The sequence below is a fragment of the Brienomyrus brachyistius genome, chromosome 20 (assembly GCF_023856365.1).
Source record: "Brienomyrus brachyistius isolate T26 chromosome 20, BBRACH_0.4, whole genome shotgun sequence".
NCBI classification, from domain to species: Eukaryota; Metazoa; Chordata; class Actinopteri; order Osteoglossiformes; family Mormyridae; genus Brienomyrus; species Brienomyrus brachyistius.
Window position 1 is genome coordinate 9,853,537 of NC_064552.1, and position 16,997 is coordinate 9,870,533.

Here is a 16,997-nt window from a genome sequence, read left to right on the forward strand (position 1 = left end):
CCTTGTGTCTGTAGCCTTCGGCATAGGCTCCGGACCATCACAACCCTGAATAGCACTAGCAGTTAGAGAAAATGGATGGATGGATGGATGGATGGATGGATGGATGGATGGATGGATGGATATTTTGCATAATTCTGACTGAGATGAGCAGGTACCTGCATAGGCAAAATCTTTTCATAATTTACAAATACTATTTACCAGTGCTTAAAAAAATTAAGTATTCAGGACTGTCTTATAATACTATCTTGTGGTAAATACACTTTATAACAATAAATACATTCCTGTATTTTTTATAATTAACTGGAAATTAAACAAAAAGTGTAGTAAAATTAAATAATTTGGCTAACAGATTAAAATATGCATGTATATTAAGTGTTCTCAATCAATGATGCTGACTTCATAAACTAATTCACTTAAATTAAATGTACTTAAAGCAGTCTTTGTACTAAAATGATTTGGTGATCCACAAGCATGTGGTTTAAAAATTGTTCGTTTCTGCTCTAGAATTAGAGAAAGATGCTGGTGATGTTTGTGCTGGAAAGAGGGGGCCGCACTGACAGTGTTACGCTTGGGTGAGTCCGGAATTTCAGAGACAACTTCAAAAACAGCTGAAAGTGAGATTCAATTACTGTGAGACAGCTGGGATGAAACAGCCTTAGCATTTGTCCCCGAAGAAGCACCATTTGTCTGTATTGCGGCTGAATTCTGCTGATTCCGAATGCCAGCGTGCAAAGTGCAAAATTACCGAAACATATTGTAACATGCTGTGTTTCTATTCAGAACGATGAGGTTTTTGTGCAAAAAAAACTCCCGTTGCTGTCTGGCTCACATGAATTAAAAAGATTTACACTATATACGAAAAAAAAATCCTGTTATATGAATGAATTAAAAACGTGGTTCTTGGTTTCGGATCACAAATCTTTGATGTTCCGTGGTTGTATTGTTAAAGTATCCTTACGGGAAGTGTGTTATCAAAAAAAAAAAAAGGTAAAACTGCTTCTAAGTAATAACAGGAAGATCCCTTAATTTTGCATGAGCCAAAAGATAAGTTTAGTTGTGGTTTATTGCTGCTGGTAGGGTCAGGTTGCATTCTAACCAAACAAGGGCAACAGCAACTTCAGGCCTCAGCAGAAAGTGTGCCTGGTAAGGAGATGATCTGACAGCCAAACCTATATGTGTCTGAAAATGGCAGTAATGTGTCCAGAGAGAGTTTACCGAGGTGGAAGGGGGACTGTTCATTCAGGGCTCATCAACAATCACAGGCTGCGGGCGCAGAAGGAAGCGGCGCGCGTTACACCGTGGAGATGTAAGGGAAACAGACCAATCTGCTTCATCGGCTGTAGCCATGGTGATTCTCAGATGGACTGAAGCATGAGAAATGAGCATGAAGGAGTTTCCTAGTGACGCTCTATGTGGAATTTGTTCAACTTCTGTGATGACTTCACAAAACATGCATCAGTGTTTGCGCATATATTTTGTTGCATGTATGCATCTTTCTCTCCTTGATAACGTTTGCATGTGGAGCAGCTACATAGATGCAACGGCACAGCACTACTAACATGCAGCTGAGCATCAGATGCTCTCATGGACTGGTAAGGCTGAAACGTGGTTCAGTTTTCCTCCTTCATAGCGGCGCCTTCTTGGCAGCGGAGATGGGAATTGGAGTTTTTCTGGGGTGCTGTGCGAATCAACCAGCTAAAATGAACATGGCAACAGAGACAGGCATTTCCTTACCCTTTGGTATTGAAATGTCTTTCTATTTAGATGCTGCATAGCAACTTGGGTTAATGAAAATGTGTGTGCATGTGTGTGTCTGCCTTTGGGGCTTAAAGGAATGCAGGTTTAGCTAATGTCAGTTGTCAAATGGATGGATGTTTATTGTTTGAAGGCTTTATAACTATATTTACAGCTCTGGAAAAAAAATAAGTGACCACTCTATATTTAAAAAAAATCTGCATTATTAAATCCAAGTTTAATCCTGGTTCTGCTGGCAGAAGGCTACTCTGAGCGGCAGGTTGCTTCCAGGATCAAAGTTTCTAAGACAGCAATATACAAGAATAAGATGAGATACTGGTAATGTCCAAAAACTAGCCAGGCAGAGGGCAGAAGTGACTTTATAATGCCAGAGATGGCTGTCAGCATAGCCGATGGTGCCTCATGAATTAACAGGCTTCTAGAAACAGGACTGAAGATCCATAAAGCAAGGAAGAAGCCCTTCACCAATGAGAAGCAGGGAAGAACCAGGCTGGATTTAATATATATATATATATATATTTTACACAGGCACATACCCATAAATTGAGAAATGAGTGAAACTGAAAATTTTGTTGTGGTCTCTTATTTTTTTTCCAGAACTGGACATGTTTCTGAATATGATTTTATTTACTGGACATTTCAGTAATTTTTTTTAATCAAGTTTTTTGAAATACAAAACTTTTGCCATAAAATACCATAAATTAGAAATGTTATAATTATAACTGAAGAACTTTACAAAATTAGTATTCCCGTTTCAGTGAACTTGACTGTACCTTTGAAAGTATGATTTAATGCCTTTCAAACTAAGTTTGCTGCTTATTTTGCAAACTGAAGCTATTTCTTAACAGCAACCCTTTATATAGGTTTTTCTTCTAGAATCATTCATTCTTTTACATTACCTAGTTATTTGTTACTGTTAGACCATGAAATACATGAAGCTGTCCGCCAAGCTGAGTAGGACATCATCCGTCGTTCTGTAAAGCCATTGAGATCAGCCTTATCAAGTTTCGATATCAGAAATGCAACTCAAAGCACCGTCCACACATTCTTGTCTTAATTGCTAATTCTGTCCTGGTCATCTAAACATAACAATCTTTATTAGCTACTGTTTCTGTATTTGCACGCCCCTAACAATTAAACTGAAGTAAACCTTCCATGCGCTGCTTTTTCCTGTACAATTTACTGGAAATATAATGTATGGTACATAAAACTGCTACACTCTGCCCATCTTACCCTCATTACTCCTCCCTAACGTGGCCCTGATGATCCACGTCTGTCGCTTGTTGCCTCTTGTTAGACGTTATATATCAGTACCTGTTTGTCTCAGCTTCCCCAGTCCCAGAATTAACGTCGCCCTCCTTGTCAGCCCGTGTCCTTCCTCATCGTAGTCCTCTTGTTTTTATCTCTCGTGATCCTGCTTCTTTCCAGTCTCTGCTTGTGTGGTTTTACTTCAGTAAAACCCCTTTGATTTATCAAAAACACCTGCCTTCGAATCCTTCGCCTCAATAGTCATGACAAAAATGATCGTATCGGATTAAAATTGCATATTCAGAGACATAGAAAAGTGACAGAGACACGTGCTTGTTTTTTTCAAGCTAAAAGCAAAAATCACAACACATCCGATTAGTCACATGATGGTAACACATCACTGCAAAGAAGTCGGACTTCTGCACTGACGTCTCTTTCTGTTTTAGGTCTGATTTATTTCCAGACTGGGAGCAAGATGAAGACGAGATGTGTTTCATCATGGTAGATACACCCGTTGTTGCTGTTTTTTTTTTCTTTAAAAACTCAACCTAGGATAACATCTTACCAGACATTCATCTTCATATGACATTCATTACTGATTAACTCCTGTGGTGTCTAACCAGAACCAAGACAGAGGAAGTCAAACTAGAACCTTCACCATGAGAATATCATTCTAGCATAAATATGTACAGTATATACAATATCCATATATAATAACTGTTGGAATAACTGTTGGAATAAATATAATTACATGTCTAATGTAGTCATAAGAATGAATTACAAGAATGAATTACAATAATTACAAGAATGAATGTCATGAATGCACTCGTCACTGGTCAGATTCCCATTTGCACACTAAGCAAGTATCGATTTTCTGATCTGAGTTCCTCTGCCGCTTCAGATCCTTTGTTCACTGTATGATGTGCATGACGTACGATGAGTATCGAAAGGGGGCGAGGGGACGGTTTTCCTGAGGGCCGGTACGGGGCCAGCGGTGACAACGGCGCTGCTGAGGGTGCCTCCTGCTACCCCCCGCGGACGACTCGAGTCGCGCTTGTTTTTTCTCGCCCCTCCCGATATGGAGGTGGTGCCATAGACCGTTCTGTTAGATCACTGGGGCACGATTAAAAAGTCCGTCAAAAACCTGAGAGACACAACTGTGTCATCCCTTACCCCCCCCCCCCCCCCAACTCCCACCTCCCCTTTGGCCTCAGGATCACATTTGCGCTACAGAGATCTCACTGCCGCTACTGCGATTAGTGCTCCTTGTGGTTCAAGTGACAACTGAGTATTAATCTGTCGCCCCGCCGAGGGACCCGGGCGGCACTGGGCTCTGATCGCCACGGCGACAGGCATTTGCCGGTGACGGGAGACTTGCTGCAGTCGGGAATCTCGGCAGCTAGATGCCCAAATGCGGAGCACGCTTCAGGGATCCCTGGGGGGGGGGAGCTCCAGACCCCATGTGTTACATTCCTCTGGCGTGTAAATCCTCCTGGGGAAGCAGCATCTGCTCAGCCCCCTGCCGCTCTGCAACCTTCTATGACACTGGTTCATTTCCGTGTACCGTCAGATTCCGAGTTATTAATTACCTGTGGCCCAGGTCACGCTTATGGGCCCAGTCATGCGCGTCCTAAGGTTACCAGCAGGGGGGCGCCACTGGGGCTGTTTTAAAATGTTATTTACCGCCCCCTCTCCCCCAGTAAAGGCTTGGCCTCCCTTCTCAGGAATCTCTAGTGAACACTCCTGGTCACCGTGACATATATTTTTCTTTATGTTATCCCCTTTTCAATTTTCTTCGACGTTAAAAATCGTGCAGGACAGCAGACTTAATTAAGCTGCCAAGCTGAGGGTCAGCAGGCTAATCCTTTGCGCCAGTAAGCTGCCAAGCTGAGACTCAGCAGGCTAACCCTCTGTGCCTGTGGTCTGAAAGGTTGCCGGTTCACACCTCAGCGAACAGTTACTGGTCTGTGGGTCCTTAGCCCTCAGCTCCGGGGGGGGCATCGCATGCTGGCTGACCCTGTGCTGTGACTGACCTGTATGTGTGTCTCATGGAAGGTAAGATCGGGTAGGCGAAAAGAGGTTTTCCCAGTGGAGATTAATAAAGCATTTCTGTTCAATCATTTATGTTCCAATTTACGCTGGTGTAATGAAGCAATTGACATACCTTCTGTAAGTCAGCATAATGCACCTTCATGGATTCCCCCTCATTACAGCAGTGTCAGGTCCAGAACAAAATTACTAAGGGTGCCTCTGAAATTAGTGAGGGGACATGATCTATGCAACAACATGGTCTGATTGACTTCCACCTGAGGGGGCACATTATTAATCTGAGGGTGCTATACACCCTAAGGCACCCTTGTAGACCAGGGTCTGCATGACATGAGATGACACAGCATGCAATGTGTCATCGACTTCTGTGGCCGTAGACGTCAATGTGTCTTAGACGTCAACGGCCATAAACGTCAATGTGTCATAGACGTCAGGAGCCATAGCTGTTTGGAGACATCAGTAGGGTCAGTATGAGATGTGGAGGCCAGTCACACAGTTTTTCCCTTTCAGAATCAAGCACTTATAAAATACGTTGTTTATATTTGCATCTAGGAACGTGAAGTGATGGATTTAGAGTGCAGTTTGTCTGTTGAAAGTGTCCAGGTGCATAAACTGGATGACTTACAGAAACTCCATTATCTCTTGACATTTGAATATTTAATTATTCCGTATTCTTCTTTAATAATTAAAATGAAGCGCAAGCTACAAATATGCCATCCGCTGAAATCCTTTCTGGGAAAGTCCTTCTCTAAAAAGAAGCACGCGCGATACATTTCCGCATCTATTACACATTGACTCCTGTGCCATTATTTCCGTTTGATCAATGGGGAGAGAAATCTGGAAACACGAGGGTGCTTTTCTCCTGTGGCAGATGCATCATGAGATGCATCATCCCCCCCCCCCCACACTGGTCTGTGTGCCACCTGACGCCGCCGTTTGGCTAATATAGAGTAACATGGGAGGGACGCGCCCTGTGACTACTGTGGGTAAAAATCTGATAGCTGCAGCTGCCTTATAGAGCGAGTGGATGCACATTCCATTGTCAGTAGCAATGGCCAGCCCTAAAACCAGGAATCGAGGAATGCCCCAACCTTATGTCAGGACCCTCTTAGCTCATGTACTGAGCTACAGATGCGGAGGGTAATTAAAGCACCACACAATATTTCATCATGGAAATTTCTGTAGGCAAACTATTGACCAACGGCTCATTTTTTTCTAAACAAATTTTTTTTCCAGATATAGAATGGCTTCTGCACATACAGTATGCGTGTGCATACTTTTGTCTAAGCATAAATTTAATATTTATAAATTATTTTTGTTCATTGTAACCCCCACCAGGAGCACCAGTATGGGTAGCACTGGCTCCTCACATATCCAGGATTGGGAGTTCAGATCCTCCTTCAGCTGGGTGTGTGTGCAGTTAGCATGTTCTTCCTGGGTCATGTCTGAGTCCTCCTGCAATCTAACCGGAACATCTCTGAATAACCTGTAGTGCCTGATAGTGTGTATGGACCCTGCGATGGGCTGGCATCCAGGGTGCACCGCAGCCTGTCGGTCTGATTCACCAGGTGCTGCCGGGGGGTGGGTTATACAGTAGGTGACCCTGACCAGGATAAGCATTTGGATGGATGGATGGATGGATGGATGGATGGATAAAAATAATACTGGAATAGCTTTGAAATCTCTCTATTTAAAATAAAGTTATGAATAGTTCATGTGATGTTAGATAAATACACCAGACTCTTCGACAAATGTAATTAGCCTGGGGATGTTTTCATGAACGTTCTTCAGGTTCCTTTAGTGATTTAGTTGCAGGCTTCAGAGCAGTTTTTACACTGGGGTGTCCCTGACTGCACCTTTTACCTGTCTGACAGAAAAAAAATCACCTCCTAAGTTTTAGTTTGGGGCAGCATGGTGGTGCAGTGGTTAGCACTGTTGCCTCACACCTCTGGGACCTGGGTTCGAGTCTCTGTCTGGGTCACATGTATGCAGAGTTTGCATGTTCTCCCCATGTCGTCGTGTGGTTTCCACCGAGTACTCCGGTTTCCCCCCCCCCACAGTCCAAAAACATGCTGAGGCTAATTGGAGTTGCTAAATTGCCCATAGGTGTGCATGTGAGAGTGAATGGTGTGTGAGTGTGCCCTGCGATGGGCTGGCCCCCCATCCTGGGTTGTTCCCTGCCTCGTGCCCATTGCTTCCGGGATAGGCTCCGGACCCCCCGCAACCCAGTAGGATAAGCGGTTTGGAAAATGGATGGATGGATGGAAGTTTTAGTTCCAAGTCCTTTATGAATTCGAACAGATTATGCTATTGGTTGCATCATGATAAATAACATGCATCAAAGTGAGACTGAAGGGTGCTTTGGGAACAAACTGCTTCACCTAGGTAGAAGGAACAGTCAACAATGCTTGTAATCCTATTGCTTTAGGGAAGTGTTTCCCAATTTGGACCTCGGGGACTACAGAAAGTCCATGTTTTTGCCATTTTTCCCTACCAGGACCTGGAGGGAGCAAAAATGTGGACTGTCTGGCAGGGAGCTCAAAGGGAACAAAAATACGGACTGAGAACCGGATTGAGAAACACTACTTTTTGGCATTATGTTCCCACATGGATGCTACTGACTGAAGGAAAGGAGTCCTGATGTGCCAGTCAGTTTGTACAACATGGGTCATTTGATTAACCAAGACAATAAATAAAACACATCGATGGCCCCGGCATCTAGACTAATCTTTGAGAAAATTCAGGCGAATATCCTAATAGATCAAGTACTATTGTCCGTATTAAATGAAATTTGTGAAAATACAATACAATTCACAGTCCATAAACCTGTTGGGCTTTGCAGATGTTCAGCAAGTTTTCTGTTTTGTATCTGTGGGGCGTTTTCCCAACAAGTGTGTGAGTCTTTTACTTTTTTATCCCGAGTTAATTTAAAATTACAAAACATTTTTAACTTTTGTTAAAAAAACAGGATTGTTGACAACTTTTCATTTTACAAGGTTCCCTTTACTTGAAAAAAAAAAATGGCATGTATTTCTACCTGATAGAGGCTGTAAATTAAAATAAATCTTGCCCCATTTGGAATGGTACTCAGAAACCAATTACTATCCATAAAATCTTCATGAACTGGACAGCTGGACATCTGACGAGCTCCCCGCAGGAGACCTCATCCGAATTACGATGCCCAGGCATCTAAGGATGAATCTACCACACATGGTAATTATTAAAGGTCAAGGTGAACAAATTCAACTGTCACAAATAATATGTGAGCTGTCACGTGTGTTGATTTCAGCTGTGTCACGTCCTGAACACCATGTCTGCCTCATGTGGCCCTGAGGGGTCACACCTAATACTTGTTGCCCTGCGATAGTCTATAAATTTAAGTACCCCTTTGTCTCGTCCTCGCTAGTCCGGTCATTGACGTTGAACACTCACGTGGCCTGCGCCCCTCCTTGCTTCACTCCTCCCATGTTTGATCCCTTGCGATCTTGTTTAATTCCCGTGGTTGTTCTTTAGATTTCAATAAACCTCCCCCTGTTTTGCCAAAATGCCTGCCCTCGAGTCTTTCGTCTCTCGATGCATGACAATCTGGACATCACAGTACACTTCAGTATTGGGGTTGGTTATAAACAGATCAGTTTAAGTGTCAAAGGACAATGTAGTTTATGCGTCACTAAAATGTTCTTTATGTCTTTAAAACCATTAGCTACCTAATAAGGAAACTGAAAAGTGTAAATTAAAAAACCAAAAATTTAATCTAATGTTATTTAGAGTGTGTGTATTGCCCACAAACGGAGAGTTCACTAAGAATGAATATCACTAGTACGTTCACTAACCTGGAATATATTCAGATGCAGTTTTGTCACAGTGATTATCTTCGCGTGTGCTAAGTGACTGCTGTCCTGTTCGCTGTTCACTTCATGGTGCGTGTAATTTACGATGGACTATTTCAAACACATGGATGTGTGATCATTTTTATTTGCACCAAAGGAATGCATGGCCCATCAGAAACGTCAGATCACACAAGCAAACAGGAAATGTGACAGATTCATTTGGATGAAAGTTTTCAGTGCCTGAGGCAAGGAGACAGAAAGACTGGTTTTCTTTTATAAATAGTCTGATGGATGCTCTAATGTTTGCTGAGCAATCCTTTCCCGTTTTATCCCCACGCAACGCGGCGTCCTGCCCTCACGTGTCAGGCGTCAGCTGTCCTGTGTGAACGCAGAGGGCTTGAAAGGAGAGCCCACATATCTGGACTCTTTGGTCACTGCGCAAGGCCACCGAGCATTGTCCAGAATCGAGTTTCAGGCCGACTCATACTGTCAGGAAGGAAGGACATTTGAAGGCATCTCCCTTCAAAAATCCGAGTGACATCAGTTTGTGGTCAACTGCCCCCCCATGTGACAGGGCACCTTTCTCGTGGGTGGGAGGTGGCCGGCGACCCAGGATGGTGCATGATCTCATTCGCGTGCTCATAACACATATAAAAGGTGCTTGACTGCGACAAATCAGGACAGGCTAGATACGACAGACTTCCACAGAGGATCACTCAGCATAGAGCAGACATGGGGATTGTCCAAGAGCTGGTAGGTGGTCTCAACAAAGCTAGAACCGACCTTGAATATATCGCATTTTTTCTGCCATCCTTGAAACTAACCCCATATCTTGATCTTTATTTAATGTACATCCTGTTGATTAGCAGCACTGGGGACTCTGATCTGAAGGATATGCTGAAAGAACTTGGGAAACAAATACTGCATTTGTCTAACCAGCATCCGTGGGTCTATTCAGAGCTCCTTGCTTAGCTGCTGGAGCAGAGCGAATTCAGAAGGATTGGCGCAAACGGCTGCTAAAATCACTTCGACAGTGCTCGCATTAATAGCACGGTGCCTTAGTTAATCATAGCAAGTGTTTTCATATAGATACTCCAAGAACTACATATTTAACCCTGGGGGGAAAGGGAGGGTTTAGTCCGCAACGAATTACAATTTCAATTAGAAGCTATCGTTTATCCTGAACTACTAATTGATTTTGTTGCATTTTAAAACACTTGGGCCACATTATGCTTCTTTTCGGTAATTTAAACTAATTCCAGGAATGTATTAGCATGGAAGTGGGATTATGGATTTAGAATTGATGAAACGATCGGATATTGCTGAAAGGTACGTGATGTTCAGCCAGTTTGGCGTAAAATGGCATCTCCCTTTACACCTTCACCTCTCCAGTGCTTCTGCCCACCCCCGTGTTTGTCAGATGAGTCGTATCATAAGGTGACCACGGCCTGGGGTAATGAGAACAGGGACAGAGTCAGACTTCGGGATCCCGACATAGGGAAATCACACTTTTAACCTTCTCTTCAAAGGTTTCCGGCAAGAAAAGCGAGGGCAGAGAGAAGAGCGAGTACCACCCGGGGCAGTTTGTCCGGGGGCAGTATGAGGCGACGATGCACACGGAGAAACAGGACGGCGTCAGATCCCACTCAGGAGTGACGACCGTCCCAGAAGCTGCTAATGAATTCAAGTTGGACTCTTTAAAAGTACATCCAGCTTCATGTTGCTAGAGCTTTCATTAACTTGCATACATTTATAGTAGTTATAATTATATTTCTGCTGTAGCAGACATAATTGCTTTTTAACTAAATCAAAAGTATTTTAAGGTACAGCCATGGATAACATAACTTACCTAGAACTTGTATATACGTTTGAAATACAACATACTTGGTTGCCTAATAGACCACCTAGCAATTTATAAAAATACGATTTATTGATAATCATTTTTAACGGTAGTAATTTCGGTTCCCGCAGCAGTTTCTAAAAAGCGTGTTCTCGGCTAGGTTGACAATGCGGGCCGCTTGAAGCTCGAGACCGTAGAGGACCTTCACAACATCCTGCTGCTCAAGAAGAGGAAGAGGACGAAGAAGGTGCCAGCGCGCGTCAAGGATCCGGAGCCGGACTTCATTGTAAGAGGAATAATCATTACCAGTAATTTACTGAGGAGGTAAAATAGGAATTTTTACCATCTGAATCTCACACAGCCCGACGTGGTGGATGAGGTGACATTCCTCAAATCGGCTGCCGAAAACAAACTGCCGGTGATCGAGAAATATCTGGCCGACGGTGGAAACCCCAGCGTCTGCGACCATGTGAGCATTTCAGTGATAGACACAGTGGCACACCGCTCCGATGCACCTGTCTGACAGAATAATGCTGATAGGAAGCTTTCTCCCTTTTTTTAATCCTCTAAGTTCAAGCGGACCGCGCTGCATCGGGCATGCTCCGAAGGCCACGTGGAGATCGCCAGGAGGCTCCTAGAGGCCGGAGCCTGCATCGATGACATGGATAAGGTACCAACGGAGAGACGCGATGCGGGATATCGCGCAAGCCGTCGGCCGCATGTCTCACGTATTCTTTGGCCCTGTCGCAGCTGGAGTGCACCGCTGCCCACTGGGCCTGTCGGGGGGGACATCTGCCAACGCTGGAGCTGCTGCTCAGTCATAACGCGAAGATCGGAGCCAGGGATAAGGTAATAATGGCAGGGACATGATTCTGATGATGAGGTGGCTATCATTTGCATGCTAAAGGCCAGGTGCAGATTACTTAACAGCTTTTTCCCCCGGTCTGTTTCCCAGCTGTACAGCACCCCTCTGCATGTCGCCGTCAGAACCGGACATTATGAGTGTGCTGAATATTTAATTCATTGCGGCGCGGACATCAATGCCAAAGACAGAGTGAGTGCACAAGTCTTTGCATTAAAGCAAACCGGTGATGTTAAAAAAAGCCCTTAAAGTCATTTTCGGTTGTGTTCACCTAGGATGGAGACACGCCCCTTCACGATGCCGTGAGACTGAACAGATTTAAAATGATCGAACTACTTCTGCTCCATGGAGCCAAGCTGAGCATTAGGAACTGTGTAAGTACACACCCCCTGTCCCCACGCATGTCTATTAACGATTTGCTTCTGCATTATGTGTCCCGGCATGATGAGTATGACGAAATATTTAGTTCATTTATTCAGAAATTTTAGGAGGATTTTAATTTTCACCTTTGTATTTTCACTTTGATCAATCCCATTATTTATATATATATATATACACACACACACATATACAAACACATGTAATATATGTAGTAACGACAGTGTACTTCAGTGCCATCTAGTGGTAGGGGAAAGCAAGCGTTTTAATGTAAAACATCTTTTTGGGTTACGTATTTCACGTGTGGGATACAGACCAATGACGATGACAAAATAAAGATTTCATAGTAATAATATCGGAGATTTGTATATTAAAACTTAATTTTATTTCAGGAAGGGAAAACGCCAATGGAAAGTCTTCTTGAGTGGCAAAGCGGAGCCAAAAATATTCTTGGCAATTTTAACATGTAGACAGACAACGCAGACAGAAGTTCATACTGGTAATGGAATAACCATTGTATACGACCCTTTTTAACTGACATTTCCAATACTGTCTCGAGACAGCAGGGCTGACTTGGAAAGAAGCTACAGTTGATCATGCGTGCAGAGAATATCTTGATTTTTATTAATAAACGTTATTGAAGATGGTGCGGCAGGGATGTGCGCCATGAAAATCTGGCAACAGAATGCTGGTCTGGGAAACTGGGCTGCTGAATATAGATGAGATCTAAATAACGTACTCAGGCTTTGTCCTTCAAGTAACACAAATAGGGGGGACTTTATTTTTATAGATCAACTGCTATCACCATAGTACTACATGGAAATAACAAGTGGGCGTGTTCCTTGAAAGGCGAGACAAATTTAGACTGACGGCAGGCTAGGGAAAAAAATGTAAACAGTATGTTTTGAGAACCAAAACAAAGTGGTTTGTAGAATGTTTTGAGCACGGGAAGGCTGTCGTCCAAACCGGAAAGATTCAGACAGACGGACATGGACACTTCTGGGATTTAATGCACTTGCTGAAGTCATTGTAATTTTTTGTACTTAATGTAAAATGCTCTGTACATTTTATTTGAATATTTTGTTTTAAATAAACATTTTAACTGATTTTTCTTGTCTGAGCGCCCTCCTTTCGTCTTACGTCTTGTATACCTTTCTTTTTTTGGCTGCTCTTTGTCCTTATGAATGCGGCGACGCAGTCATGTCTACGCATCTTAACGCAACTCATTTCATACACACTGCCCATAGATCAGGCATCCTAACAGACTCATTACACACTTCAGATTAAAATCTGGGCAATACGCAAGAAAATACATTTTTTAAAAATAAACTGCTCTTAAAGATCTCTGGTATGGAATCAAACAGTTTCCCCAACACCTGTGATAGCAATAATCAGGTTAAACCGAGTCACACGGTGTTAACTTTAGCTTTCTTTGCCGCTGGAGGTTCCCTGTCGTCATCTCGCCCTTCCGCAGCGGGCCGCGTCCTCTTCGTTGTGTGTATGATCCCCAGGGCGGTCTTTCGGGTTTCTGCGGAAAAGCAGAACATTAGCCCGCTTGTACTTAACAGGCAGAACGGGACCCTCGGGCACGCCTTTACACTCAGCTGAAGAGACCCATTCACCACATTCCAGACGCATCAAAACAAGCGTCGGAAAGAATAACGGCAGGTCACTGAAATACAGCCTGGGGATCGAAACGGATGCTTTATCGGAGGTGTGCGGTGCTGTCGTACCTCCGTGCAACAGGACGGCGCGGCAGTTGGTAGAAACAGCGGCCTTGGCATCTCCCTCAGACAGTCCGAAGAGCAGCCCCCTGAGCTCCCAGTTCAGGATCAGAGCGGTATTTCATTCACATGGTACGGCTCTGCGGTCAGCAAGACCAGCAGCGGGCAACTAATGACCTCAGCACATCAGACCTTACAGAAGGCTGCCCACTGTAGCGGAGATCGTGTCCTTAATGACTGGCAACATAAAACTGCCATGAACTTACACACTATAGCTCAGCGGTGCTGAGAAGCTTCTAGTAGAGAAGCAGCAGAAGCAATAAAAATTGCGGGGAATTTAGCGATTAAACACGTTTGTATTTCCGATTAGGTAAACTGACTTGCGAGGCATGGGGGTCAGAGGGTAACTTAACACTGCCACCTGACATCTCTGGGACCAGGGTTCGAACTTCCGCCCTGGTTCTGCATGTGTGGGGACTGCATGTTCTCTCTTTGCTGCTGAGGAATTTCTGCCATCTTGCATAGAACCCGCAGCTATAAAAGATGGATCGATATACCGAGTTTTATCAAGTAATACAACTGAACAGATCTTTGACAAACACCCGTTTTCCAGAAAGGATACAAATTCGCAATGTCGTAGGGTCCTCTTAACTCAAGGGGCTTGAAACAGAGAAAAACACTGCAAATGTAAGTTTGGTATAATGATCCAAAGGCAAAAAAGCAAGTTTGCTTTTGCTGTTCGATGTTCATATTCAAAATTTCCGAATAAATCACAATTTCTTTAAAGGAAAACACTAAAAATTCTCATTATTAAAATACTCAAGTGTAGCTGCTTCTGTTCCAGTTGTCAGTTGATTAGAGAGTGGAAAAAAAAACACTGGGCCTGTAGTAATGTCATCCTTTTTTGTATGCTGATATTTCGACATGATGGAACTTACCATTTCAGCCCCACTAGATACAATTACATTCTGTAAAGAGAATTAAAAAAGGGGGACTTTAAACAGAATCTATGAACACACACATCAGCATCGTTGTTGCATCACACTCGCCTTTCCTTTGCACGTCTCCATCAGATTGATGGCGTTTGAGATGGTGTATCTTCTCATGGTCGAGTCCTTGATTGCCGAAGCATAGCTAATCTCAAAGAACACTCCTCTCTCAATTGCCTAGGAAAACAGAATAATTAAGGATAAAGCAACTCCTGTTTATTCAACCAGATTAATAATCACAATATCAATGTTTACCATGAAAAGAATAGCTATGTCATGCTCAGAATACTAACAGAGCTTAAAGGTAGCATAAGGAAATTTATTTCTGCTATGCTATTACCGCTACATTAACATTTTATGTAGAAATACTGTTAATTTTATTTTTAAAAAGCTGATAGGAAGATTTCTCCTTTCTTTCTGGCCTGGAGGCTGCAGGCACAAGGCAGGGAACAACCCAGGATGGGGGGCTGACCCATCGCAGGACACACTCGCACCCCATTTACACCTACAGGTAATTTGGTAACTCCAATTAACCCCAGCATGTTTTTGGAGTGGGGGGGTGGGGGGTGGAATTCAACCATATGGGGGAAACATGCAAACTACACGCATGTAGCCACGGCGGCGACCTGAACCCAGAGGTGTGTGGTCCCTGTGCCACCACTAAGCCAGGGCATACTACCTCCCGTATAATTAACGTCCCCTGACAACCTTTGCACGCCTTACACCAAAAACCGGGGGTCTCTTAAAGTGAAAGGGCTGCTTCTCAGTCACCGCCACACAAATAATGTCAACATCAAAGGTCATGCAGGCGGCCTGTTTTAGGGGGGTAAGAAAAGAAGAGTTAGTCAAAAGGGAAGGTACAACACAGGAATATCTGCGATCTGTGACAAGTATATATATATATACATACTGAATATATCATTTCAAATTTAACTCACGTGAAATAGCTTCTCCGTTTTAGGATACACTGCCACTATATCATAGGACTTTAACTCTGAAGTGGGTCTCTGTAACGACATTGCACTTATAAACAAATAATCAAACTATGAAAAACACTGCACATACGAATGCTACATACTTACAAAGTGAGATGCGTCAGAGATCATTAGCGTCAGCCGGTTTAACACTTTGATTGGTTTTGACGTACCCTAAATTATTAAAAATGGGTCAATGCTACAGAGCACAGCTAAAAATACTGAATGTAGTATGAACAAAATATTATGTTACCTGTACAATAGGAAACTGGTCAAACAACTCTGAAACACACTTCGGCTTTGCAATTTCCTGAAAATATTAAGCAGATAGTCAGTAAACACTGATGGAGGAATCTTATTTGGGTAACCAGGAACACAACTGAGTGTCATTCACAGTTAGGGCGACCAGACAATCCATGCCATGGAGGACACTTTCAGCTATTTCAGGTTTACTTTAGGTTTACCTTTACTACTTTAAACTATTTAGCCAAGCGCAGGAGCATTTAAGTTCTTGCATTTAGACTGAGTGTGACATAATCGATCTTCGATCTTCAGTGTACCTGAATTCTGACACAGCCACGGATCTGATTCATAGCATTTAATCGCATATAATTACTGATACAAACCAGTGGTGATCGTGTTTCACCATTACGTACGTATAAAAATGGGAGCAATGTACTTGGTACAAAAACGTCCATCTTCACAGTAAATCCATTCACGTTGAAATTTATATGAAAATCATTTACCTGCTTTTTTGGTTGGATCTCAACGAGGTGATTTATGGCAACGGTAGAATAGCCAACTAGAAAACAAAAACACTTTAACTATAACACTTTCAAGCACATGATAGTTGACTACATACAATGCAGTTAGGTGCAACTGAATATAAATAATTTTTATGTGTGGATTAATTGGCAGTTCAAATTAGCCTCTGCTAAACATGCTTGCAAAATATCTACAATAATATACTACAACACGATTCGATAAGAAGGCAAGTGCGATACTATAATATTAATCAGAAACACGTTAAACTGTCAAATGGTAAATATTAACAAAATAGTAACCTCATTGCCAGACGAACTACAAACCAGGCTGCCATACAACGCAAAGGAACTAATAAGACAGAATACATACTCTGTTCCTGCTAAAACTGCTAAACACAATTGTTAAGTCATACTCACGATGAGCCGCCGTTTCAATAAGACTCTGCAGCTTTTTCTTGTCATTTGTGTTACTAATGTTTAAATCAGCGAACGCAACCATGTTTGAACATGTGCCGCATCGAATTAGGCAGGAGCTTATGGGACTTGTAGTTAATACCTCATACCACTCCCATGAGCCTTTGCGA

The 16,997-nt window shown here is 43.0% G+C and overlaps 2 protein-coding genes across 4 annotated transcripts; one reads left to right on the forward strand and one right to left on the reverse strand.

Moving 5' to 3' along the window:
• Nucleotides 1-1,243: 1,243 nt before the first annotated feature.
• LOC125715823 (ankyrin repeat domain-containing protein 1-like) lies at nucleotides 1,244-13,069 on the forward strand. 3 transcript variants are annotated; one of them, XM_048987788.1, is made up of 10 exons: nucleotides 1,244-1,348; nucleotides 3,450-3,504; nucleotides 10,412-10,585; nucleotides 10,883-11,008; nucleotides 11,084-11,191; nucleotides 11,294-11,392; nucleotides 11,473-11,571; nucleotides 11,678-11,776; nucleotides 11,860-11,958; nucleotides 12,355-13,069. In XM_048987788.1, exons 2-10 carry the CDS (start codon nucleotides 3,490-3,492, stop codon nucleotides 12,430-12,432), a joined length of 897 nt encoding a protein of 298 aa, XP_048843745.1. In that variant the 5' UTR covers nucleotides 1,244-1,348; nucleotides 3,450-3,489; the 3' UTR covers nucleotides 12,433-13,069. The 3 variants fall into 3 exon arrangements, with proteins under 3 accessions (XP_048843745.1, XP_048843743.1, XP_048843744.1); XM_048987786.1 differs by lacking the exon at nucleotides 1,244-1,348 and adding an exon at nucleotides 1,570-1,592; XM_048987787.1 differs by lacking the exons at nucleotides 1,244-1,348; nucleotides 3,450-3,504 and adding an exon at nucleotides 9,486-9,635.
• Nucleotides 12,325-16,982, reverse strand: rpp30 (ribonuclease P/MRP 30 subunit). The gene is made up of 11 exons (XM_048987789.1): nucleotides 16,831-16,982; nucleotides 16,396-16,451; nucleotides 15,903-15,959; nucleotides 15,758-15,823; nucleotides 15,614-15,682; nucleotides 15,399-15,488; nucleotides 14,736-14,852; nucleotides 14,625-14,654; nucleotides 14,309-14,346; nucleotides 13,696-13,775; nucleotides 12,325-13,490 (listed from the first exon to the last, which is right to left on the reverse strand). Exons 1-11 carry the CDS (start codon nucleotides 16,910-16,912, stop codon nucleotides 13,369-13,371), a joined length of 807 nt encoding a protein of 268 aa, XP_048843746.1. The 5' UTR covers nucleotides 16,913-16,982; the 3' UTR covers nucleotides 12,325-13,368.
• Nucleotides 16,983-16,997: the final 15 nt, after the last annotated feature.

Coding starts and splice junctions, on each gene's coding strand:
- LOC125715823 (XM_048987786.1), top strand. Junction 11,009..11,083: donor ATCCGGAGCCGGACTTCATT/GTAAGAGGAATA, acceptor AATCTCACACAG/CCCGACGTGGTGGATGAGGT. Junction 11,393..11,472: donor GCATCGATGACATGGATAAG/GTACCAACGGAG, acceptor GCCCTGTCGCAG/CTGGAGTGCACCGCTGCCCA.
- rpp30 (XM_048987789.1), bottom strand. CDS start 16,912: ATGGTTGCGTTCGCTGATTTAAACATTAGTAACACAAATGACAAGAAA. Junction 15,824..15,902: donor ACCAGTTTCCTATTGTACAG/GTAACATAATAT, acceptor TTAATAATTTAG/GGTACGTCAAAACCAATCAA. Junction 14,655..14,735: donor TGGAGACGTGCAAAGGAAAG/GCGAGTGTGATG, acceptor TTCTCTTTACAG/AATGTAATTGTATCTAGTGG.